At 39.4% G+C, this 26814-nt stretch overlaps 1 protein-coding gene across 5 annotated transcripts in view; it reads left to right on the forward strand.

Annotated features, from left to right (window-relative positions):
* Positions 1 to 5913: 5913 nt before the first annotated feature.
* The window catches only part of FRMD1 (FERM domain containing 1), a 51826-nt gene continuing 30925 nt past the window's right edge, over positions 5914 to 26814 (forward strand). For 2 of the 5 annotated variants that reach the window (XM_058167689.1, XM_058167695.1), the window contains exons 1-2: positions 6763 to 7146; positions 20259 to 20458. In XM_058167689.1, the coding sequence (XP_058023672.1) occupies positions 20363 to 20458 (96 nt within the window). In that variant the 5' untranslated portion in view covers positions 6763 to 7146; positions 20259 to 20362. Of the gene's footprint in view, positions 6077 to 6762; positions 7147 to 20258; positions 20459 to 26814 lie in introns of those variants that run through there. The other 3 variants (XM_058167671.1, XM_058167684.1, XM_058167677.1) reach the window with 2 other exon arrangements.

Here is a 26814-nt window from a genome sequence, read left to right on the forward strand (position 1 = left end):
CTAATTAAGTGTAATTCCATTCCCAACACTATACTCATAGAAAAAAATAATAGAAGAATTGTTCTGCTCTGTTTTGTTCTTTGAATTATTTTATACTTACGGATGCCTTTTACATATTCTTCCACTGATATGCATTTATTAAATGTATGGAGGCTAAATACCCCAGATTTCTAACTTCTGAGTCATTCACTTGTGGCTGAAACAGGTTAGAGCATTTAAAAGTCATGAGGACTTCCATTGTTTTTACTGATTAAGTATTAGCTTTAGCAGTGGATCAGGGATTATAGCTAAAAGACTAGTATATCCTCTGGGCAAAGGGAAGTAGTTCTCATGAACACTTTAATAGGCCTTGTTCCCTAATAAACAATTGTAACCTTAAACAATTATTCAGCCCTGATGTTAATCTCTTTGATTAAGGGGCAAGACCAATAGTCAAGATTGTGAAGAAGGCCAGAAACCCCTTTACGGCAAGAAAGGCTATGGCCTGAGCATGTAAGGGTCAGGAATTGCATTACCAACAAGCAATCAGAGAAACGTGGCGGGAATATGCCGAACAACTTTAAACAAATGGAAAAACAAGGCCAAGTTGTAAGAAAAAAAGCAAACCTATGAGAAATGGATCCAGATATTCTGGAGAAGGAAGTAGTGTAGGCACTCAACAGTTGCCTAAATGCAAAGCCCCTGGAGTTGATGGAATTCCAGCAGAGTTGCTGAGACCAGTGCCAACAAAACCACATACCGACAGCGCTATGCCAAAATGTATGGAAGTCCGATCAGTGGCCAAAAGAATGGAAAAGGTCAATATTTATCCCAATACCAAAGAAAGTTGATACAAAAGACTGTTCCAACCATTGAACCATAGCTTTGATACCACACAGGAGTAAAATTCTCTTGAAAATAATCCAGGAACATTTGAATCCAATTGCCAATAGAGAGTGGGATTTCGTAAAGGAAGAGGAACACGTGATCATATTGCCAATCTATTCTGGATGATGGAAAAAGCAAAGGAATACCCAAAAGACCTTTATATGTGATCCATTGACTTGTTTGTGACCTAGGCCCAAGTACTTATTACCAGACACAATCAGTCCTAAACGAACATATTTTATTAGAACAGCTGAGAATTACTTCATTCTCAACTTAGTCCAAATTACATCCATAACAAAGTCCATCAGAAAAATCCATCAGCCTTATCACAAACCTTTGTCTTCTTTGGCACCTTGCCAAAGGCTGTTCTTGGCAAGAACCCCACAAAGTTCAGAAACAGACAAGAAACAATTGTAGCAATGTTGCTTTCCTACAAAGAACCCAAGAGCCTTTGCTGCTTTTTTAAGCCTTATGGGAGGAGCCAATCATCTCCTGGACTTACTCCAAAGTCGTCCTTTTTGCTTTAGCTGCTCTTGCCTTCTGGCACCTCTTCGCATGTGTGCCCTAGGAACAGGATCCTCCTGTTCCTCTGTCTCTCTGCTGTCTGCCTCTGGAGGCTCCGGAGTCCACGCATCGCTCCCAGATGGCCCTGGCCCCATCTCTGCCTCCGATGCAGAGCCCTCGTCTGGGCCTTCCCCTGACTCCAGGACAGGTCCATTGTCCTCCCCAGCCTCTTCACTGTCCGACTCCGCTGCCAGCTCTGCAGACTGCTGGTGGACCATAACATAACTATACAAATGCCTTTGACTGCATTGACCACAACAAGCTCTGGAACTGCCTCAAAGAACTGGGAATATCACTACACCACATCCAGCTCATTCAAGTAGCCACTGAATGAAATGAATATGGAGACACAAAATGGTTCAGAATTGGAAAAGGCACTCTGCAAGGTTATATCCTATCACCTATACTTTTAACATGTACACCAGGGGTGTCAAACTTGCATCATCATGGCGGTGTCACATGATGTATGGCGACTTTTTCTCCCTTTGCTAAACCGAGCGTGGCCCACACGTGACGCCTCCAGCCTGTGGGCAGCGAGTTGGACACCCCTGATGTACACAGAAATACTTAAGAGAAATGTACATTTGGAGGAATCTACCATTGGGATTACGTAGGAATATAATAAACCTCTGATATATGAATGATACGATTTTGCTTACAGAAAGCAATGAAGATTTGGAATGGCTAATCCTGAGAGTCAAAGATGAAAGTGACAAATTTGGCCTGCACCTTAATATCAAGAAAACAAAAATACCACTCAAAGCCAAGATCATCAAAAAAAGACTATCATGCTTTGGACATGTCATGTGAATGGACTCACTTGAAAAGTCAATCATGCTGGGAGTGATTAGTGGAAAAAGGAAAAGGGGCCACCCTGGTATCCGATAACTGGACACTATAAAGGATGACACCGGGATGACCATGATGAATCTGAAGGGAGTGTGGCAAGACAGAGGAACATGGAGAATGTTGATCCATAGAGTGGCTGAAGGTTGGACACAACTGAATGGCTGATCACAACGATGAGTCAAGATTTCTCTTAAATTAGCTTCCATAGAAATAAACATGTCACAATAATTAAAAGTCTTACAATAAATGCATTATTGCATATTTTTTTCCTACCACTAACAATTAACTGTTATGTGAAGAAGTATTTCCTAATAGCTGGATTCGTATATTATGCAAAGCCATAATCCAGAGTTCCCCAGCCTTTCCAGCTTTGCAAATTGGCGGGGGTGAGAAAGGGATGGTTCTACACAAGTGGCTGGCAAGCACGTGTGCAGTTCCATTTGTGCGAATGGTGCTGAAGACCTGGTTCTGCCAGTGGGCCTGTGGAAGCCAGAGCGGGATGGAGCCCATTAAATGGTTTGTGTGATCTGCTGTTGCCGGAGTAGGGGGTAGAGGGTGATTTTATTATATTATACTATGTTAATTTATTTGATTCTTTTTATTAGTTTTATTGTTTTAAATGTAAGCCACCTTGAGTCGCCATGGGTGAATAGGCGGCAATATAAATTCAATAAATAAATAAAAATAAATATTTCTATCAATTCTCCCCCCCCCCTTACTCATTTTCCCATCTTACAAAATCCCATCGATTTTCTCAACAGAAGGGTCAAGGGAAAGCTACTGCAGAGAAACAGAGGTAAAACCCCATACTCAGTCCCACTGATAATATTACCCAGTTGGGTAATGAAACACATGCAAGCAAACAACCAAGTTCAGAGAGCACCAAGGACTCCAAACCAAGCAATCTTTTTCAACTTCAATACCTTCAATAGGTTGATCTTTATTGCAGTGGGTAACAAGCAAAGAATGTAGAGGACCGAATGTCAATGTGTGATTCCTATGTAACGTGTGCATACACTCAAAGGAAATTGGTGTCATTGTATAAATGATATTTCTTCACCAGCAGAAGAATTAAATTAATTCCAATTAGTTCTGATTAAGCCGACTCCTGAGAGGAAATGTGGGCATTTTCATAATGGCCTCTACTTAAAGGACACTTCTGGTAATGACACCTTCCAACATTTGTTGACATCCCTGCCACACAGCTGAAGAAATATGGAGCTGGAGGAAAAAAATGGACTCCATTGTAAAGCCTAATGCACTGCAGTCCTAGATATAGAACATGGACCACTTTTCTTTCCCAAAGTTAGGTAAAACTAAAGCATGTGATTTTTTGGTTTGGTAAAACTAAAGCATGTGATTTTTCACAATCCTGTTGCACAGTGGTGGGTTTCAATTTTTTTTACTACGGGTTTTGTGGGTGTGGCTTGGTGGGCATGGCTTGGTGGGCGTGGCAGGGGAAAGATACTGTAAAACTTCCATTCCCTTTTTACTCCAGGGGAAGGATACTGCAAAATCCCCATTTCCTCCTGATCAGCTGGGACTCGGGAGGCGGAGAATAGATGGGGACGGGGCCAGTCAGAGGTGGTATTTAGCGGTTTTCAAAACTACTCAAAATTTCCGCTACCGGTTCTCCAGAACTTGTCAGAACCTGCTGAAACCCACCTCTGCCACTGCATATCAATTACACGCTTTGACTGATGGGACCAACTGATGGGACACGTGAAGCAAATGCCTAAGAGCTATCAATTTGGAATAGGTGAATAGAATGCACATACTAGAGCAGGTCAACTTGGCAGTTGGGTCACCAGTTCTGCTGGTTGGTGACCGATTTATGTTGTCCATTTCATCTAATTCATGAAGCTGAGGGACTTGTAAGGATTGATACCTGTCCTATGTATTCCACCATGTGGCGGCTCTGGAGTGATGTATCACCATCTCTCAGAAACCTGGTGAGAAGCTCCGGCCTTGGAACTGTTGGTTTGGATTGGTTTGGGTTAATGTTGAGGGATGATTGCTGACTGTCATGGGATCACCCTTGTGTGAGAAAGGTTCACACTAGCATTGAAGAGTTTTGTTTTGTTCCCTTCTGGTTACAGAGGTGGTGACAAGATGGCGATACAGTAGAATGGAATGTTTTATTTTGATGAGTTGCATACGGCTGTGGTGCAGAATGCAAACTTTACAGATAGTCCTCGAGTTACAACAGTTTGTTTAGTGACCAAAGTTACAACGGCAGTGAAAAAAGTGACTTACAACTGTTTTTCACACTCATGACCACTGCACCATTGCCGTGGTTATGTGATCAAAATTCAGACCCTTGGGCAACTGACTCATGTTTATGACGGTTGCAGTCTCCCAGGGTCATAGGAGTCTCTTTTGCGAACCTTCTGACAAGCAAAGTCAATGGAGAAACCAGATTCACTCCACAGCCTTGTGACTAACTTAACATTAACTGCAGTGAATTCACTTAACAACGGTGGCAAGAAAGGTTGTAAAATGGGGAAAAACCTCACTTAACAAATGTCTCATTTAGCAAAGGAAATTTTGGGCTCAATTGTGGCCGTAAGTCAAGGACTACCTGTAGTTAGACCAAAGGGAATTGAATGCTAGGCTGAAATGCTACTGACACCTGACTGGTTAGCTCAGGGGTCCTCAAACCTGGCAGCTTTAAGACTTGTGGACTTCAACTCCCAGAATTCTCCAGCCAGGCTGAGGAATTCTGGGAGTTGAAGGCCATCACTCTGCTAAACAAATAATTCCCTCAACACTGTCAGACTATTTACTGAATCTGCACTACTATTAATCGTTTCATAGTTCCCATCACCAATCTCTTTCCACTTATGACTGTATGACTATAACTTGTTGCTGGCAATCCTTATGATTTATATTGACCATCAATTGTGTTGTAAATGTTGTACCTTGATGAACGTATCTTTTCTTTTATGTACACTGAGAGCATATGCACCAAGACAAATTCCTTGTATGTCCAATCACACTTGGCCAATAAAATTCTATTCTATTCTATTCTATTCTATTCACAAATCTTAAATCTGCCAAGTCTGAAGACCTCTGGTTAGCTGGTTGTAACTTTGAACTGTCACTAAGTGAACTGTTGTAAGTGGAGGACTACCTGTATATTAGGCCAGGATTTTCAGTGAGTTTGATCAGCTTGATGGTCATGTTTTGTTGGAGCCTAAGTCAATCTTGGGTGACATGGCATTACATTGGCTTTTGTTATGTTATTTATGTCATTGTTATTTTAAATTGTTCTTAGCACCAAGTTGGGTGGCTTTTAAATAAACAAACAAGTCTCCACCCAGCAAGTAACAACTACTCTCATGAAATCTGTAACCCAGTGATCCTCAAGCCAACCACTGCTTTCCCCGCTACCACATATTTTTCATTGTCTTAAAAGAAAATACATTTTCCCTTTTTGCCCTCCTACCCCATTTTTTTTGTATTAGCAGGTGACCATTGACTCCCCTCCTTTTTTTCCCCCTCAGCGACACAAATGAATCCATGTATGAGTTGACTCGTGAATCACCCACTCCAATCATGAAGTCTGAATCACCGGACTAAGGACTAAAAACCTAATGCAAGGCGCTAGTCCTCAGCAAACGTCTCCAGCTCATCAACTCCACACCTCTTTCAGCGATTCTCCTCTAATCTCCTTTTCTCGCTCCTGCAGGAAGAGGGGTATTTGAAGAGGGGACCCCGCTACGAAGCCAACTTGAAAAGTAGAAAGGGATTGTTTCCGGGCTCGGCTGCCCAGTTCCACGTTGCTGGTTTGTGGGTGAGCTTCCCAAATATCAGGAGCATCGACCCTGAACTATATAGTGGCTGCGCGATCTCTTGGGTTGACGAACCCACCCACCCCATTCATCCCAAAGGGGGAGGGATGTCCCCCGCTGTTCTCGGGGCGGGGGGGGAGACATCGGGGAAGCGGGGACGCTGGGCTTTTTCGGGTTGACTCTGTCTTTTGAGGGACCCCGCTTCTCCACGTGGGGTTCCCTTTGAGAAAGCGACAAAGCCGCCCGCTCGGCTGTTTACAAGCAGTCGGCTTTGGAAGGCGCCACCGAGCGAGGCCGGGAGGGGAGGGGGTGCGAGGTGAGGTGGGAATGGCAGGAGCAGCGCCGCGATTGGCGGCCGATTCGCCAGGCCGAGGGCTTGACCGCCCCCGGCTCACCCCTAATCCCAAAGGGCCAGCTGGAAGGGCGCCCGCCGAGGCTGAGTTTCCTCCGCCCTCCGCCAGTCCCGTCGGTTCCCCCTCTTTGTTGAGGGGTCGATGGTACCTCGCCGTTAAAGAGGCTCCAGGTTGACTCTGTCTTTTGAGGGACCCCGCTTCTCCACGTGGGGTTCCCTTTGAGAAAGCGACAAAGCCGCCCGCTCGGCTGTTTACAAGCAGTCGGCTTTGGAAGGCGCCACCGAGCGAGGCCGGGAGGGGAGGGGGTGCGAGGTGAGGTGGGAATGGCAGGAGCAGCGCCGCGATTGGCGGCCGATTCGCCAGGCCGAGGGCTTGACCGCCCCCGGCTCACCCCTAATCCCAAAGGGCCAGCTGGAAGGGCGCCCGCCGAGGCTGAGTTTCCTCCGCCCTCCGCCAGTCCCGTCGGTTCCCCCTCTTTGTTGAGGGGTCGATGGTACCTCGCCGTTAAAGAGGCTCCAGGTTGACTCCTCTTGAGTTCCTTTGGGAAGGGAGAGAGAGAGAGAGAGAGAGAGAAGGAGGAGGAAGAGGAGGAGAAGCACCGAGATTAGTAGCTGCGCCCGAGAAACAGGAGCGGCCGCGCTTGTCAAGAGTCAAATTAATTACACTCGCTTCCCCCCCCCCGCCCCAGTCTTCGTCGGCTCAGCACGCAGGACTTGGCCGTAAGTACTAGCTTCTCGGATCCCACCCACCCCCCCTTCCCGTCCCTCACACGCGTATTTTATACGTGTGCAGACATATGCGCGCGCGTGCGGCGTATAATCCACGTTTCACACGATCGGCCGGGAGAACTAAGGGCGCCGTTCCCCCTTTCCCAGCACGCTTTTGTCAAACTTCCGATTAAGCACCAAGCTTAAAAATCTTTGTAGCTGCTTGCCTCCTAGACTTGTTGTGTTGTTGTTGTTGTTAGACGTTCGCTCGGCGGTGCTTAGCGTTTAGAGGCGCGTGCCAAGCAACAGGTTTAAGCAGGCATCGGCTGCGGAGAAAGTCTTGAATGTTCATTTCCATGGGATAAAGCTTTCCTGAAGAATGCTTATAGTGGGTGCGTGTGTATGTTTTTTTAAATGTGTAAGGTAGCCTAGCTCTGCATTAAAAAAAACCCAAACCGCTAACCTTTGTTTAATTTTGCTTCCCAGATTTTGATCTACGGTAGTTTCTAGAGTTAAGCGTCGGAAAGAAAAAGTTACCGTAGAAGAAACAATGAATATAATTCTAAATTCCATGGCTGTAATCTTGAAGAGATAAACAGGTTTAGAATGATGCAAAGGCTCAGACGAATCCCTGAAAAACTTCAGGGTTTCTCCATTCTTTTAATTTTCCTGCCCTACCCCACCCCGTTGGGGTTTCCCTCTGAGTTTTGTATGCTCTTCTTGAGTATCAATAGTATTGGACAATTGCATTACAGAGATGAGGTGTGTCGTTTAGATCAGGGGTTTCCAACCTTGGCAACTTTAAGACTTGTAGACTTCAAAGCAAAGCTGGCTGAAGAATTCTGGGAGTTGAAGTCCACAAGTCTTAAAGTTGCCAAGGTTGGAGACCGACCCCTGGTTCAGATTGCAGTATTCAGGTGCAGCACGGTGTTTTAGTTTGAAATACTTATTTTAAAAAATCTAAATATAGGATGTATGTGTAGAATATGCAACTCACAGATTTATCAGAAACTGAATTTTGGAATTGCTTTGAAAATGTGTTGTTCAAGGGAGTTCATTTAAATTTAAAGACAAGTGTTTTCAGCTGAGAAGGTAAAATTTCTGTACTCCTTCAATTAAAATGATGTGCTTAGGGCTGCTTCACTTTTTTTTTTTACACCTACAAGGTGTAAACTAGGAACATTGTCATCTGAAAATATCATGTGTGCATATTTTCTGAAGTTAGTCATTTTCCTCCAACTGCCCACATACCAAATAAGTAACATTACCTCCTTTAAGAATGAAAGGAAATAGGCATTTAACTCAACTATTTAGCTTTTTGTGAACATGGTAGTCACCTGTGTGTGAGTTGGGCAGCCATCTAAATTGGTTTAATAAACTAAATACCTATTTGGATAAATTATTAATCTTGCTTTCACAAGCCTCCTTTAAGTTATATAGAATCCCACATTCACATACCACTTAATGATTTAATCATAAATTGATGTGGTTAAATCTCATGGCGGATTGCTTTGAGATCTGCCCTCTTTTAAAAGATTTTCTGTACAATATATATTTTAGGGTTATCCTCTCTTGCATACTTATATACATAAGAATTAGCAGTCAGATGTGGATGAAGGAGTTCATGTGTTATTTTTCTGTATATTGCGAGAACGTGTGAAGACGAAAGCAGGAACAGACATTCAAGCTCCATTGTAGATGTCTAGCTTCAATTGATGGAATCTGTGCATTTATTGAAAAACTACAGAGTTAGGTATCTTGCATAGTTGGGACTCACCTAGATGGCTTAACTAAACTAGGACTGATTCTTCTTGTAGACTTAGTAACAGTAACAGAGTTGGAAGGGACCTTGGAGGCCATCTAGTCCAACCCCCTGCTCACACAGGAGACCTGTACTAGGGATTTGAACCGCCAAACTCCCGACCTTTCTGATCAACAAGCTCAGTGTCTTAGCCACTGAGCCACCTAGTCAGGCTTTTGCAGCAAATGAAAGGTAGTGTAAGAGGGACTGGGCCTAGAAGCAGATCTTCATTGTGGCAGCCCCATGTCTAGGGAATGCTGCCTGCCTCCTCCCCCTCCCAATTTTAGAGCTGCCTCTTGTCATTCTGAAAGGCCACAAAGTGGTTGAGCAGTTGGAGTGTGTCACTGTGGCATTGGCCATGCTATAAATATACCATATATTTATTTCCTTAAATATATGAAGGGTGTTTTAATGACATTTTGTCAAAAAAGTTGCATTGTATTCATTTTTTATAGAAGCTATTTGCATGTTGGGGAAGAAGAGGAAGGGAACGGGACATTTTAGTAAGGTGGAGCTGTGGGAGAAGGAAGGATTTGGAGAATTAAGCACAAATAGGTGACCTGTGCCACATGTTGCTAATATGTGGAATTGTATCTTATGAAGACAAGCCAGGAATCACAGAATTTGGGACCACAGGTAGCCAGTAAACATTTTCAATATTTAAAAAAGTTACAGATAATATTATGACATATAAAAGAGACTCTGTAAAACCAATTCCCTGGTGGACAATTTTAATATTTGTTTTTATATACAGAGGAAGTCGACTATAAAATGGGAATAGCTCCATCTTCAGTCCTAACTGAGATGATCCAGATTTCAACCACCACAACATGTATCTCTCATAGTAAAAGCAGCGAGAATCAAAATATGCCAGAAATTATATGTATTTCCTGTCTGTTTTCCAACAATTCTTTCACAGTCTGATCTGTTGGTCTGTAGCTATATAAAAATACCTTTTTCGTCTTATCTCATTAAAGTATAGCCTTGTCTCCTGTAAAGGATTAAAATTTTTTCCTAGGGAACGGATTCCAAATGCAGATACAAAAAAATGACACCAAATATTTAACCTCATGTCTGGAATAATCTGTCCAATGATCAGTCTCTGCTTCTGTAAGGTATTTCCAGCGATGTTCTGTTTATCTATCTATAAAATCACCTTGAGTATTTTATTGTTTGGCACTAGTTCACATATTCTTCTTCAATTTTGATTTATACGTTTTGGCATTTGGACAAATTATACCCAGTATTTCAGGGCTCTTAGTGGATTTAATTTTCAATATCAGTACAATTGAGAAGTATATGTGTAACGGAAAGAGCAGGTGAATTTGGTAAATGGGAGCATGTTGGTGTTTCCTGAGAAGAAAGAATGGAGGGTATGAGTTATTTTCTCATTGAGTTCCAGAATTAGCATGATGAAGTCCGCGTCAGAGCGAAGCTGTTTTCCTAATGCACACTGAGCTTATGTATACAAGGTAGGCCAGTATTTCCCCCCATATATTTAACAGGTTAAAAAAAGTACAGGTACTCCTCGACTTACAACAGTTCACTTAGTGACCATTCAAAGTTACAACAGCATTGAAAAAAGTGACTTATGACCATTTTTCACACTTATGACCGTTGCAGCATCCCCATGGTCACGTGATTTACATTTGGATGCTTGACAATTGACTCACATTTATGACAATCGCAGTGTCCCAGGATCATGTCATCCCCTTTTGTGACCTTCTGACAAGCAAAGTCAATGGGGAAACCAGATTCATCTAACAACTGTGTTACTAATTTAACAACTGCAGTGATTTGCTTAACAAACATGGCAAGAAAAGTCATAAAATGGGGCAAAAGTCACTTAACAAATTCTCACTTAGCAACATAAATTGGGGGCTTAATTTTTGGGTGATAAGTGGAGGGTCACCTGCATTATTTGCTCCATATATTTAACTAGGGCTAGGAAGCAGCAACTTCATTACCTTACAAAAATGGCAACAAAATGATTCACAAGTGAAGAAAAGAAATGGATTGGTGCCAAGAAAGAACCTACAGAGTTGTCAGGATATTTTGATGTAATCTTTATTGGGGCAATAGCAAGCAGGTTCTCCTATGGCAAGAAAATAATTGCAGCAGAGCAAAAAATTTAGTTGCTGGCTCAGTAAAACTCTGATGCTTTGGGCAATTTGAATTTTCTTTCCTTCCTTCCTTGGCACCTGTTTGAGATTCACCTCATTATTTATTTATTTATTGCAAAAGGGTCCCCAAGGGTTCATGGTTGAGCTGGGTTTTAAATCCAGAATGTTCTTATAATGAAGAATGTTCCTACTTACTATGGAAGTATTAAAGTGCGAGGACTGATTTGTTTGTTTCAATAGATTAGCTCTAGCACTCTGCTAAAAAACTAGAAGTAAAAGGTATTTTTCTTTCTCTGGGAATTAATGTTCAAATTTGAATAATAGACAGTAAAAGAGGACACACAATATGGTTTGCATGGTCTTCATGGAATTCAAGTTATAGCAAACTGATGTTGGCACAACTTGTGTTTTCCTAGCCTTATTCTGATAACCTTGTGTTGAGGTATGGTTGTCTCAAAAACTTATGTACAAACTTTTATGTAAGCCTGATTCCTGCATAAGAAGGATTCAAGCTCCTACAGAGATGATAGATAGATGAGAGAGAGAGAGAGAGGGAGAGAGGGAGAGAGAGAGAGAGAGAGAGAGAGAGATGATAGAAAAAAGAACTCCAGCTCCTGCAGATGATAGATAGATAGATAGATAGATAGATAGATAGATAGATAGATAGATAGATAGATAGATAGATAGATATAGGACTCCAGCTCCTACGGATGATAGGTAGGTAGGTAGATAGGTAGATAGATAGATAGATAGATAGATAGATAGATAGATAGATAGATAGATAGATAGATAGATAGATAGATAGATAGAGGACTCCAGCTCCTACGGATGATAGGTAGGTAGGTAGGTAGGTAGGTAGGTAGGTAGGTAGGTAGGTAGATAGGTAGATAGATAGATAGATAGATAGATAGATAGATAGATAGATAGATAGATAGATAGATAGATAGATCTCCAGCTCCTACAGATGATTGATTGATTGATTGAGAGAGATGTATGTAGATTTTATATGCATAGATTTCAGCAACTCAGATGTTTGCACACAGCACATGGATATTGTGTAAAGGACTGGAAAAGAGTTGGAAAATCTCAAGGTTATCCCTGGTAATTATTAACTAAATTTTCCCTAACCAGAATCCTGTAGTGTGTAGACTTTACTTCCCAGAATTCCTCAGCAGGCGTAGTCATAATGTATATATCGTTTGACGGTGCCAAATTTGAGGAAACTTTAATTTATCAGAGTTAACACCTAAAGAGGAGAGTGGAATCCTTAGGAAGAATTTGTGCTATATATACAAAATAGAATCCTTCCTGTGACATTTGACTATCAACTCATGGTCATCCTTCCCATTATCACAGTAAGAAACAGTATTATGAAAGCCATTTCCATCCTTCCTTCCTTTTCCTTTTTCTGTTGGGCGGATATCTAAGCTAGAATTTTCCATCTGTTCTCCCTAGCATGAGTCTTCAGCTCCCAAGTGCTCCCCAGCACCACAAACCATAGTACTAGCTCAGGGTGATTGGAGTTGTATAGCACGGCTAAAAGATTCCAGGTTGGGAAAAGCTGTCTTAAGTTCTTTTCACCTCTTAAGTTTTCTGCCTTCCAACCGGGTTATTTTCTATCTTGAAAAGTTTAGTTATAAATCCCTGCCTTGAGGATTGACAGAGGCTAATAAAATAAATCTTGTTAAATTATAAATGAACTGTAATAACATTAAGTTCTGACCATCCCAAAGGCATTCTCTCAGTAGGTATGGTACCTGCTATGTTGCACAGGCCAATAATTTTTCAAGCCTTACCCTCTTGTAGTGGTTGCTGTAATAAAAAACAAAAACCCAACAGGATTGTTCACTACTTTTGATGAAAGAAAGAATGTGAAATGTTCATTAATTGGCTGATTTTGGGGTGGAAGAATATACACATTTCCAGACAGTATCCAGAACATTTATGTAATAACAGGACCAAGTTTTATTTACAGCTGAATGTTCTTGGCAGGTACCATATGCTGGAATGCATAGATATTGGCTACAGCGTCAGTTATTCAGTGCAGAAAATTGTGGGTTTTTTCTCTGCTTAGAGGAGATACAAAATGCAAGAGATACAAGATAGAATTTATAAGAAGCTCCACATCCTTGCTAGGCAGGGAGCAATAAAAGCATCTTGTGAAATGTTAAGGAAATCTTAAGTGGATTGGTGTATATAATAATTTTGTCAAAAGGAGTGCACTACTTAGCAATCTGCTCAAGCATTTTTTCTACAGCTCTTCAAAAGCCAAATCATTCAGAGTAAAAGCTCTACTCTCACCTTGAACTAAGGATATGCAAAATGATTAAGAACTGACATCTGTTTGAAGACTTCTATGGTTCCTCTCTCTCATTATAGTTGGGTTCCTCCCCCCCCCCCATATTCAGGATTTTTTCTTCTTCTTTCATGACACATTTTGCCATAGCACAGTAATAGTTAGGAAAAGCACTGCTACTGTATTATTATAGAACACAGCAGAGAAGCTGCTATAAATGTATATTATGAATTTGAATGCAGTTCACCTTATTGCTTTCACATGTTGTGCTAATACATAGGAGAAAAGATGGTGGTTTTACTTGCCTTGATCTTTTTACTTTTACATATGTCTTTGTGCTCTTTAAAAAAAAAAAAAAATTGAAAACTAATTGAAACTTATAAAAATCCAATTCATTTCATTTTTAAAAAGCTAGTTCTTTAAAATGTGTTAGCACTGGCACTAGACTTATATACCTCTTTAAAGTGCTTTACAGCCCTCTCTAAGCGGTTTAAAGAATCAGCATATTGCCCCCAACTATTTGGGTCCTCATTTTACTAACTTCAGAAGGATGAGTCAATCTTGAGCCTGATAGGAATTGAACTGCCAAATTGCAGGCAGCCAGCAGTCAGCAGAAATAGCTTGCAATACTGCACTCTAACCACTGTGCCACCAAGGCTCTTAGCAATTGTCTTGTATATTATGACTAGTCAACATCTTTCAACATGGATCGATAGCAGGGGTGAAATCCAGCAAGTTGACAGATTCTGGAGAACCGGTAGCAGAAATTTTGAATAATTTGGAGAATTGGCAAATACCACTTCTGGCTGGCCCCAGAGTGGGGTGGGAATGGAGATTTTGCAATATTCCTTCCCCTGCCATGCCCACCAAGCCACGCCCACAGAACCGGTAGTAAAAAAGATTGGATTTCACCACTGGTCAATAGCATTGCGTTCCTCTTTGTTTTTGCTCAATCTCTTCTGGAAATTTGCTGTTATTGAACATGGAAAACGGGAAGAAAAAGTTCATAGTCTTCTGGGTCATTTTCCAACATTCCAGGTATAATAAATACCCTGACTAGGTCAACTTGCAGAGGATACATATTTTCTGTCTCATACATACATGTTGCAATGAGGCTGGGACATTTGCTTCTCAGACCAACATTTCATTGGCAACCAACTTGGATGATTGTGGGGAGCTCAGAAAGAAAACTTTCTCATCATCCATTCTGTCTCCAGTGAGCTGACTGTGCATGGAATGACACAGGTTGTCCTTGACTGATGACCTTAATTGACCCTGAAATTCTGGTTGTATGTTGTGACAAGTTATAAAGCGGGTCACCATTTGACCATGATTGATTTTACTTTTTTTTTTTGCAGTGGTTGTTAAGTGAATGCTATTAAGCGAACCCATTGTTCGCATAGGGCGTGGTTTTTTTTTTAATGGAAACTTGAAATAAATGCTGGTTTCTGCCAAAAATGCCATTCATTGTGATCATGTGATCCCAGGATACTGCAAATGGCCATAAATGTGGGCCAACTGTTGAGCGCCAAAAATGCAATCATGTGACCATGTGGGAGGAAGCAGATATCAGAAATTTGAAATTTGGTTCTAAGGAGCTTTTTCAGGCCCGCTGTAACTTCAAAGAGTCGCTAAGCAATTGATTACAAGTCAAGAACGACCTGTAGTGATTGCAGACGTTCATTTACGGCAATTGCATTTTCTTCAAGAGATTCCCCAGATTTACCACCTATGAAAGTCGTATAATTATTTCATCCCTGGTTGTATTGCATACTAGAACATACTAGATTCTAAATGTTACGCGTGAATTCCTCTAGATCAGAGCTACACCTCTTTGCCCCACTATTCAAATCAATCTTTTTATGGACAAAGGCAGGCCATAAGGATTGAATTTACTATATACCTCCCGATTCGATTTTGTTTGTATGTCGTGCTTCTCTTCAGTACATCATGAATGTTGAAATCTGCAGTATTGAAACAAAGATGTGTTGTCATAACAAAGAGATTGCCCATTTTTGTCTTGATTGCTCAATTTTTCAACAGCAATACTTACCTAACCTTTGCTGATATAAAGCAAAGTCTATTTAACTGTATTTAGATTTGGAACTAAGGAATTTCCTAGTATGTGTGGCTACCACAGGAATTGTGCTACCTTCTGTGTTCCATTCTTGAAAAGGGAGTTCCTAAAGTCAATAAAACTATAACTAGTGAATTTGGATTTTTGTCTGACACTGTGGGTCTTTTTGTGCTGTTTGCTTGCTTGCATTAATTTCAAGTATTCATGAAGAGTGACATACTCAGATTCATTGATTGACTTTTGGGCTTTCTGCCAAGCAATTTTTTTACTTAGCTGCTTACAAGTAGGATGTTATTATTATTCTGAACAATGAAAGTGAGGGGAAGACTGAAATCAAGAGTAATCACCTGCTTAATTTCCCTCCTTTCCACAGTAAAAGTCAGAACTGTTGCTAGTAGGCTGTTTTGTACTCAGCAGTGCTGTAGATAAAATAAAATAAAAACTTGGCTTCTGGTATACAGTAATGGGTCAATAAACCTAAGCCTTTGATGCTGTATTGTATTTCAGGAGCATAGCACAGTAACCATGTTCATGGCTCTTGTATCAAAGACTCAAATGATGGATGTTTGGGTGCGGCTTGCTCCATGGCAAAGATACATGCACGTTTCTCAGGTTTAATCCCTTGTTGTTGTTGGCCTTCCAGGTAGGGCTGGGAAAAGGCCCTTTGTGAAATCCTGGACCGAGTGCAAGTACAGTATTCAGCTAGATGGGCCAGTGGTTTGACTACATTGCAGCTTATATCCTTCGAATTTATGTGATCTAATAAATCATACTTGCCTTCATCATCAGATTTAACTGAAAGAAATTGAACCCAGAAGCTTCACTGAAATAAAGCACCAAATTCTAATGAGAATTAATTGCTTTGAAAGAGATTTGGTTTGTTGTGCATCAGAAGCAGTTTTAATTGATGATTGATTGCATCACCTCCCCTAATAAATTATTTGTTTCATAGGCAACAATATTTATGTAGATATAGAAATTAAAGCAGAACATTTCTCACACACACACACACACACACACACATGCTGTAGCTTTGATTTTCATCTCCTGATTCTTTTTTTAATTAAGCAAAAAATTCAGTACACAATGGCATAATCTTTGGAGGGAAGTTCAAAAGTAATGTTAGAAAGTATTATTTCACAGAAAGAGTAGTGAAAGCTTGGAATCAACTTCCAGCAAAGGTAGTAGGTAAGTCATCACTAACTGAGTTTAAATATGCTTGGGATAAGCACATGTCAATCATCACGACCCTGAAACACTTTTTTTTCATCGCAGGAATCTTCTCCCACTTTCCTGCTAAATTTTGGCTTGCTATCAGCTTGTCATCATATTACCACTACTGCATACTATATCATACTATCATCATACTATCATCACTATTGATTTTTAATGCCTGTTGTGCAACTATGGTTCTTGAAATGACTTATAGGATTGTTTGCTCATACAACTTAGTTCAGCTTCTAGTACTGGACTGTTAGGAGATGGGCTAATGTCTGAAACGGAGCATTTGAGATCTGTTAAAGTATCTATCTGACATGCATTAAAAAAACCCACCTCTTCAGTCCAGCATCTTTGCTTTTAAATATCAGAATCAGAATGATGCTTTAAACGGCATCAAAAAGATGAAAAATGGGGGAACTCTTAAAGCTGTTTTCCCTCTGAAATTACCTATTTTTCAATATTTTAGAGCAAGAGATGCCAAGTTCTTTTGTTTGTTTGTTTTGGGGTTTGGCATTTTTGTGTGAGTGGATAGAGTTATTTTGAGAATTCAGAGTATTCACAGATGCCTCTTGATTTAACTTTGCATGTTAGTTATCATTCATACATTCCAGAAACTACCTAGTTTGGAGACCTAATCCATCATTTAGGAACCATTGATATACTACAGGCAGGTTTGGACTGATAATCTTAGCTGCAAGTTTATTTGGAAACTAAATGATACTCATCAAGGTTATCTCTTTTTTCTGGCCTGAGCTGACCTCAGCTTTGCAGGGAAAGTACATCAGATGGTTAACAGAGGAGGTGCACTTAAGGGTCATTTGCTGGTCATCAGCATATTTTTAAAGAGGACTAGTACCTAACTATAAACCTTGGAATCAACAAAGATAATTTTTTGGACTATGTCAATCTTTCACAATTCTAATCCTTCAAGTCTGTCACTTTAAATTAGATTTCGAAGCTGACTAAAGGTGTACTTTTGCTTAAGGTATTTTTTTTTTATTTGAATTTATATCCCACCCTTCTCTGAAGACTCAGGGCGGCTTACAATGTGTTAAGCAATAGTCTTCATCCATTTGTATATTATATACAAAGTCAACTTAATTGCCCCCAACAATCTGGGTCCTCATTTTACCTACCTTATAAAGGATGGAAGGCTGAGTCAACCTTTTACTCATTTTAACAGATGTTGGATGATATCAGTCATGCATGCTGTAGTTGGATCCTGAACTGTATAACAGGGTGTACTAATTAAATGTACTCAAGTTCCTTTACTGAGTTTTTTGGCACCCACTTTCAATTGGGGTGGACATGGAAGTTCACTGGTTAAATTTGCGGGTAATCATACTTTTTTCAGTTCAGTCAAGATTCATTCAAAACTAGGTAAATATACATATATATATATATATATATATATATATATATATATATGTAGATCTTTGGTTATTCGGGTTTTCTCCCGCGTTAAATTGGAAGTGTCTTGGCGACGTTTCGACGAAGTCTCATTCGTCATCTTCAGGCTTCAGCTTCGTGCTTCTGGGAGCAATTGCAGATTGCTCCCAGAAGCACGAAGCTGAAGCCTGAAGATGACGAATGAGACTTCGTCGAAACGTCGCCAAGACACTTCCAATTTTACACGGGAGAAAACCCGAATAACCAAAGATCTACATACAAACACCCGCGAAAACCTCAGAAAACAAATACATATATATATATAAAATATTCTAAACTATTCATTCATTGTATGAATATAAATCTTGCTCCAAAGAATAGGGCTTGAAGATTGCCATGTACTGAGATCCAAAGAGATCTTATTTTTAATTTATATTTAAAGTTATTATCTGCCATAATCATGTGAAATAAGAACTCCAAGACAGTTAACATATTCACTACACATCTTAAACCGATAATTGCTTAATAAATTCATGAAAGGGATTTTTACCTATTGGCATAAATTCTGAATTGGCTCAGTTAATTCAATATCCTGCCGTTTTCCCAATCATATTATTAAATTCATCGAACCTAGAACTGAAGCATGGAACATAGAGATCAACAATAAAATATAATTGGTATGTAATTTATATTCTGCAGAATTAAAATATAAACCAAGATTAAATATGAATAATTTAACCTTGTCTAATAGCACACACTGTGGTTTTAGACAAATTTTAAATAGAATAGAATAGAACAGAATTTTTTATTGGCCAAGTGTGATTGGACACACAAAGAATTTGTCTTGGTGAATATGCTGTCAGTGTACATAAAAGAAAAGAATTCTAAGGTACAATACTTAATGATAGTCATAGGGTACAAATAAGCAATCAGGAAACAATATCAATATAAATACTAAGGATTACAAGCAACAAAGTTAAAGGTCAAAGGAAAAAATAGACATTGTTATCTAGTGTCTTTATAAAGTGGAAATACGAAAGAAAAAAAACATTAATTTTCATTTCAGATACGAAGTTGACATGTACTGTAGAAAGTGGATCCAATAAGTTTCTTTTAGTGTGCTGCAAATCAAGAATTATTAACTAGGTAGAATGGAGCAACAATGGAGCAACAGTTATCAGTGCAAAAGTTACAGGACATTTTTAACAATGAAAGGGTCTTAACTGTTTCCAAACAGAAAATACGGATTTCTCTCCCAGTCCCTTTCATCCGTTACAATGCACTCTTTGACTCATCTATACAACAGCATCAGTGTTTCTCAACCTTGGCAATTTTAAGATGGACTTCAACTCCCATAAGTCTCTAGCCAGCCATATTTATGGAGAATTCTGGGAGTTGAAGTCCACTCATCTTAAAACGTTGAGAAACACTGATTAGGTGCTCTCATATTGAAGGACTGACTTATCCCTACTTAAATACTGCCATCTGTAGAGGCACTGCCTACTTAGAGAGAGATAGTAATACAGTGGTGCCATATTACGTAGCACCAGGCATTTCTACCGCGTGCCTCATTTCCCTCCTGTTCCAATGAAATCAGATGGTATGGTAGATTACAAGGAAAAACTTCCCCACATACTTCCACTAATACTTTAAATCCCACAGAAACACATGTTTGCTCCCTCTTCTGAGTCATCTTTAAATGCTATTTACTAATGACTTTGTAATCTTGGGTCCAATGGTCTAGGTAATTTTTTCCCCCTTTATTCTTATTGCCCCTTACGCTACTTTCTCTGTCTTTCTTTCCAATGACTCAGGACTTTGCTTTTTAAAAGCTGAGTATCACACAGGGAAGTGTGAGTGAAAAAAAACAAAAACCAGCCACCAGTAATTCTGGATTACGATTCTTGGCACACAGGATAAAGTAGCTGATTCAAAAGAAGGGAATGCAAGCATGTGGATGCCACTTTCCAGGGCCTCCCTGAGATAAATTTCCCGGCTGGTTAGTGTCCCCACCTACCGTGTAACGTAACCAGCTGCTAATCAGTAAAAGAGCTGACTAATGAGAAGATTAGTTATAACTATGCCAGAGCTCAGGGAGAATGTTTGGTGGTTAGAGCTGCTTCTTAGAATGAAGCTACGAAGAATCCTTGTTTAATGTATAGGCTTCTTGCTACAAAATCATCCAATCTTTTCATTCTAAGGATTTTTATTCCTCAGGTTGGGAAAAAAAGAATCCGAGCAAAGTTGGCTTGATTCCCAAGGCTCGATTGCGGTGTTGTTACTTGACGGAGCGGTATGAGAAGTTTACAACCAGTTCTGCAATGAGCAAGCAGCTATTACCAAAGAAGATGCCTTTGGATTTTAGGAATGTCTGCGTCCTTCTGCCAAATCGAGACCAGCTCAGTTTGACTGTTGGGGTAAGTGTATCTAAGCTTGTTTCAGAAATCCTTATGAATAAGACAGATAGGTACCTGTGTTATTTAGAACGTGTGAGGAATAAACTAGAGGTTCTACAGATTTGCAAGTTGGGGGGTGGGAAAGCTTGTAAGCTGAAAAATAAGTTTCTTTTTAAAATAGATCCATATTAGCATAAGTTGGATCTGTGTCTTCTGAAACTTCTTTTCATATTTGTTTGATGTTTTTGTAGTGTTGGAACACTAAAAAAAGTTTTTCCTTGGAGGCTGTTGATTTCATTGTGTTAATTTTTCAACATGGTGGACCTGGGGAATCATATTTTGCAAGTTTTATTATCCTGTATATCTTCCAACAAAATTATGTAGCACTATATTCTGAGAATTTTCCCTTGTAGGAAAATAAAAGTTGAACTGTAGTCCAGGTAGTAAGGTAGAGAATGAAGTAATTTGGAATCTATGATGCTTATTAGAGATATCAATAGAATTATGTATTTCTATAGTGTTGCAAGTTTGAATGCTCAGGTTTTTCATGCTTTTAAAGATCTGTATTTGAATAAAAATTGTTATCACTGAAGTTAAACTTCTGTCAGGATTTGCATGTGGTTGATTTTTTTTAAGTGCAAGATACACCTGTTTAGGTAGATTCCCCTTAGAAAATACACTTTGTGAATCAGACAGCTATTTCTACTCATGCACAGGCCTGTTTATTTATTTCTTTTTTAATCTGTTCTGTCACTGAAGAGAAAAGTATCAAAGAAAGAAAAGAATGGGAAGCTTACTGAGCACTTTAAAATCATTTGGGAAGATAAAACATGGAGCTGTGTGTTCAGACTAAACTGTCAAAGGGCTATAATTCATTCTACCACTTTGGTTTTGAATAACATGGCCCTTCAAAAAGCATTTAAAAAAACAACATAAATATAAAAAAAAAGTTTTTGAATTTCCTAATGCCTTTGCAGCTCATCTGTTTAAGTGGTTTCATACATTGTGTCTGCTTGCTTCTAAATACCGTAATTTTTATCACCCTTTTTAATGCTGGATATTCAAAGCAGTTTTTTCTCTTTTGGTGTTTATGTGTTATAATGTGCATCCTGAGGTGAACTAATCTAGGACTTACTTACTTATATCATATTTAGAACACCTTATCTTAAACCAAAATCTAGCTGACTTATTTTCCTTGTCTCTCCTCTTGTACCATCATTTTATTATCAATTTCCCATACTTTGTCGTCCTACTATTTATCTCATCCTTACTCAAATTGCTCCACTTCAGAAGCTGAATTAAAGTTCATCAAAATGGACCCACTTTGAACAATGGCTGTGCAGGTAGAAATAAAGGGTGTTAGCTGTGGTGTATAAACTTTGTGTATACATTTCTTGAATTGAATTTTTCTTTTCCTCATCATACGTTATTCAGTAAACTGCCTTGGATACCAATGAGTTCATACTTTGTGAATTGGTAAATAACCCTTATGGTTACTAGATTCAATTTACACTTTATAAACAGAGTACTTCAGTTTAACTTTGTGACTGAATAACTCAACAAATATTAAGCCTGTTTGAAGGCTAGATTCTGCATAGAGCTCATCATGGTGTTTTCTGAGTTGGTGGGAGTCAGATTAGCCATAGGAAACTACTTAGAGTGGATTTTTGTTTCCTATATGATGTTCCTTACTGATGTTCTTCCCATAGCCGAATTTCAGGAATGTTTGATTTCAGAATTGCATGGCTTCAAAAGCAGCCTCTCCACAGCACTTTTTGATTCTGAAAAAAGACATGGTTGCTTTAATGAGTTACATACAGGTGTTGCATTCATATTCATGTGCATGTTCATTCTGTTTAGGTAGGAGGATTATGTTCCTTCACGGGGAATATAGGTCTATATCATCACTTATGATATAGAATGTAGGAAAGTCAAAATATGGTTCCCTCCAGTTTAAAATAAGTTTTTTTTTAAAAAAAATGGCCACCTTGTGTTTTGTAGCTTGCTTCATATTAAACCTTTCTGCTTTCAAATTATCCCTTTCAGTAGTTACAGTATATTATTAGCAAAACGTTCTTATAAAATTGTTCTTTAAAAATGAGATAAAAATTATCTGTTTAATGGAATCACTAAATTCATTTAGTGACCATTCAAAGTTACAACGGCAGTGAAAAAAAGTGACTTATGACCATTTTTCACAGTTACAACCTTTGCAGCATCCCCATGGTCACATGATCAAAATTCAGATGCTTGGCAACTGGTTCATACTTATGACCATTGCTGTGTCCCAGGTTCATGTGATCACCTTTGCAACCTTTTGCAGCCAAAGTCAATGGGAAAGCCAGATTCACTTAACAACCAGGTTACTAACTTATCAATTACAATGATTCACTTAACAAATGGGACAAGAAAGATCATAAAATAGGGCAAAACTCACCTAACAAATGTTTCACTTAACAACAGAAATTTTGGGCTCAATTGTGGTCATATGTTAAGGACTATGTACTTCATTAGACTTCAGAATGGACCTTTATGTAGGGATCAGAGTAAGAACTTTAAGAAGCCAGTAGCTCACATTGACTTCAATTATTGTAATCACCACTATGTCTAGTAGTAACTAGATGTCATTTGAAACTTAAAACTGAACATTTAAGCAGACATTAATCACCAGACTTGTTCTGGCTTTCACTTTGGAGTAATTCATTGTGGACCACCAGTTTAAATCAGGTCCAAATACACCCAAAAAGTTTGAAATTTAGTTCTTTCTAATTGACTGGATGATAATTCCAAATATCTATTTTGAAATATTTAGGGGCTTAGTTATAGTATGCATCTGAAGCTATCAGTGTTTGTTTATGGAATCATGCAACAGCTGTAGGAAGCAGCCATGAGATCCTGGCAAAAGATGCAGTTGCTTTGAAGAGTTACAGACCAGTGCTATTTTGATCTTTTAAATTGTTCAGTGTCTATGTGCGTGTGTGTTTTAGAACATAACAGTTAGAAGGGACCTTGGAGGTTTTCTAGTCCAACCCCCTGCTCTGTGTGCGTGGGTGTATGTGCGTGTTTTAGAATATAGAATAACAGAGTTGGAAGGGACCTTGGAGGTCTTCTAATCCAATCCGCTGCTCAAGCAGGAGACCCTAAACCATTTCAGACAAGTGACTGTGCAGTCTGTGCTTAAAAGCCTCCAGCGATGGAGCACCCACAACTTCTGAAGGCAAGGCATCCCACTGGTTAATTCATACAGTATATTTTGCTATAATACATTTTTGACAAAGTATATATTATAGTCTATGTTGCTATAGCAGATTTTGCCGAATTTCATTTTTCATGATCTAATTTTTACTTTGTTTTTTATTGTTGCATTTTAAGCCAGCCTAGAAATCTGACAAATAAATAATAACCCCAGTTCACAAGAATTTGACATTCTTGTTGGGGATCTCCTAAGTTCGTTAGAAATGAAAATGGAATAACCAGTTTTTTCTCCTCTGAGCAAATATCAATTAATGCTTGTGATATTCCTGCCAAGGAGCATAAATGACAAGGGTTCAGGAGGCCAGTGGATCTTTATTTCTAAAATTCCTCTTCCTTTTCCTGATTTTGCAAAACGTCCTATTTACTTTTACTTGCCTGCTGATGCATGAAGTTTTATTGTTCTGTTTTAATGCAGTAATATTCAAGTTTCTATCTTTCCCTGAGGTTATATTATATCAGGGGTGTCAAACTCAAGGCCCACGGGCCTGATCTGGTCCGCAGGGTGCTTAAATCTGCCTGGCAGAGCCGGCCTGGAAATAGCAAAGGATTGGCCTGCGGTACCTCTGGCAGCCAAAACGTGAGGGGCCCCCCCACGCTCCCCCAGAGTGTTGCAGGAGGCCATCCAGGCTAAAAATGGGGTGCAGGGGTGAAATCTACTTACCTTCCTTACTGGTTCGAAAGCTTCGCGCACGTGCGTGCATCATATGTGTGCATAGACCTGCGCATGCGCAAAACATATGCACATGTGTTTTGTAATGTGTAAAAAACATATTACTTCCTGGTTAAAACCAGGAAGTAATGACACCAGGATAGGTGGGCAGAGCTTCGCTCCGCCATCGCTACTGGATCACCGAACTACCGGCCACGATCGCTACCAGATCGTGTGATCTGGTCCGATCTGGGAATATTTCACCCCTGTGCAGGCGGCCTCATGTGGGCCCCAGGCCCTGTTTTGGCTGGCAGAGTGCTGCAGGAGGCATCAATCCCATCTCCCCCCACCCCGCTGGCCTGTGGAGGAGAACTACAATGCTGATCCAGCCTTTGAAGAAATCTAGTTTGACACCCCTGAATTATATGATGGTTTCAAAATGATTTTTCAGAAATTGTCCAAGATCCTTCTCTTCACATTTGTCTGTATCAAATGTGCTTTTTCTGGATGTTTTTCAGTATCTTCTTGACTAGAGCCATGAAAATGGTAAACCACCCTGGAGAAACTGGGTGGAAGAGCAGCACGCCCATTTAACAGCTACTTTAATAGCTTTTAAGAGAAACATGCAATATGCAGTATCGCGGTGGGCTATATCCATTTTTAAAGAGAAATGGAAGGGCCTTTATGTAGCATTGATTTTTGATAGAGAATCTTGTTTGTGGACATAGTAGTCTCTGTATAAATTGTGAAGAAAAACAGTAGATATGCTGATACATAGTACTGAATGTAGTATTTCCTTTTGATTTCTGGAATGTCTTGCTTTATTTACCTAAAAGGATTTCCCCCCCCCCGTATAATTTCCCCTTAAATAGGGAGTGTCATTTTAGAATTTTTGAGAATATGATAATGGAAGCAGACCAGTTTTTCCCTTTTGTAACAATGGATCATCTCCCTTTGGGGTAAATACTGATATTTAGCCAATTCTGTAATTGTTCAGAATTAGGAATTATCATTCCTTCCTCATTTTTTCCTCCCAGCATCATTGAGTATAGGATGAGAATTAAGATATGGCTGGGTTCTCTTTTCCATAGCTTTGAAAATATTGTGTGTTTAACAGGCATAGTTTTCCGTTGTTTTGTTTTCCATCTATAGAAGCAAAGTTTCATAGCTTCACTTCCATCTGGATGATTTTGTATTCTTGTGATGGAGCAGATACAAAAGTTCTCTGAGATGGACCTGAGGCCTAGTCAAAAGGGAAAGGGCGTTAATTCAGACATAACAGTAATATACAATTAGGACAAGCTTCTATTTCAAACCCTGGTTTGTTGGTTTCAGATCAAGGCCATGACTTGTTACGCATTAAATATAAAACAGAGTTTATTGGAAAGCAAGAATATGTAACCTAAGTAAATGAGGACCAGATTGTTGGGGGCAATATGCTGACTCTGTAAACTGCTTAGAGAGGGCTATAAAACACTGTGAAGTGGTATATAAGTCTAAGTATTGTTATTGCTATTGCTAACCTGGTCACCTGCAGATAATTTCCAGACCTAAAACCCATGCAACATTGGCCAATTAAGTAATTATTACTTAATTGATTAAATTAAAATCCTTTTAAATACGCACTCCTGGACTTGTCAGATATGGATCAGCAATGCTCAGGCCATGTTGAAGCATTGTATAAAAATGAAAGAAGTACCTTAGAAAACCATGTTCAAAGTCTGTTACTTTGAAAGGGCAAAGTGAAAAGGCTTAGGATTTCAACCTTGGGCTGGCATATATATATAGGGCATGATATCTGGTGTAGGCAGATCTGGAGTAGGATGTGGAATAGGCAGATTTCCTGCAGTATTCCGAAAGGCTTCTTCATTGTTTGCAATTAAAATAATTGATGTATGTTTAACCTGGGAAGCAATATAGGAAGATTTCATAGTCTCTCAGCCATCTCACTGTATCTGGAAGTTCATCAAATATGGGCAATCTTAAATTGATTGGGATATCTTTGATCAAGCACTCTTAGGCAGGGCATTTTTACCCCAAGATAGAATTTGATAGGTTCAGTGCCAAGGGAACATAGTCTATGTGTCATTTTACACCTGAATCACTTATAACTCTTAGTGAAGAACATAAAAGTTCTGAGATGTTAAATCATTATAATATTAATTGATTAGTTATACTCAAATCATAGATGATTAGACTGGGAGAACAAATTAATCCAAACCAAGCAAATCACATTTTGGCTTGGTGTATTGTGTGAACCAAAGCAGTGGCTCATAGTGTTCTGATATATACAATGTCCACTGTTTGCCCTATCCTTCAGGTATACAACAGGATATCACACAATACTGTATATCATTGTTATACTATGTAGTAATACCATGACTCCTTGATAAAATGATTAGAAATTAATCTTGTATTAAGCTAATTTAAGGCATTTGATTAGAGTGGAAAAAAATTCATAATTAATCATTAC

This window comes from Ahaetulla prasina, chromosome 1, assembly GCF_028640845.1.
Source record: "Ahaetulla prasina isolate Xishuangbanna chromosome 1, ASM2864084v1, whole genome shotgun sequence".
In the NCBI taxonomy this organism is placed as follows: Eukaryota; Metazoa; Chordata; class Lepidosauria; order Squamata; family Colubridae; genus Ahaetulla; species Ahaetulla prasina.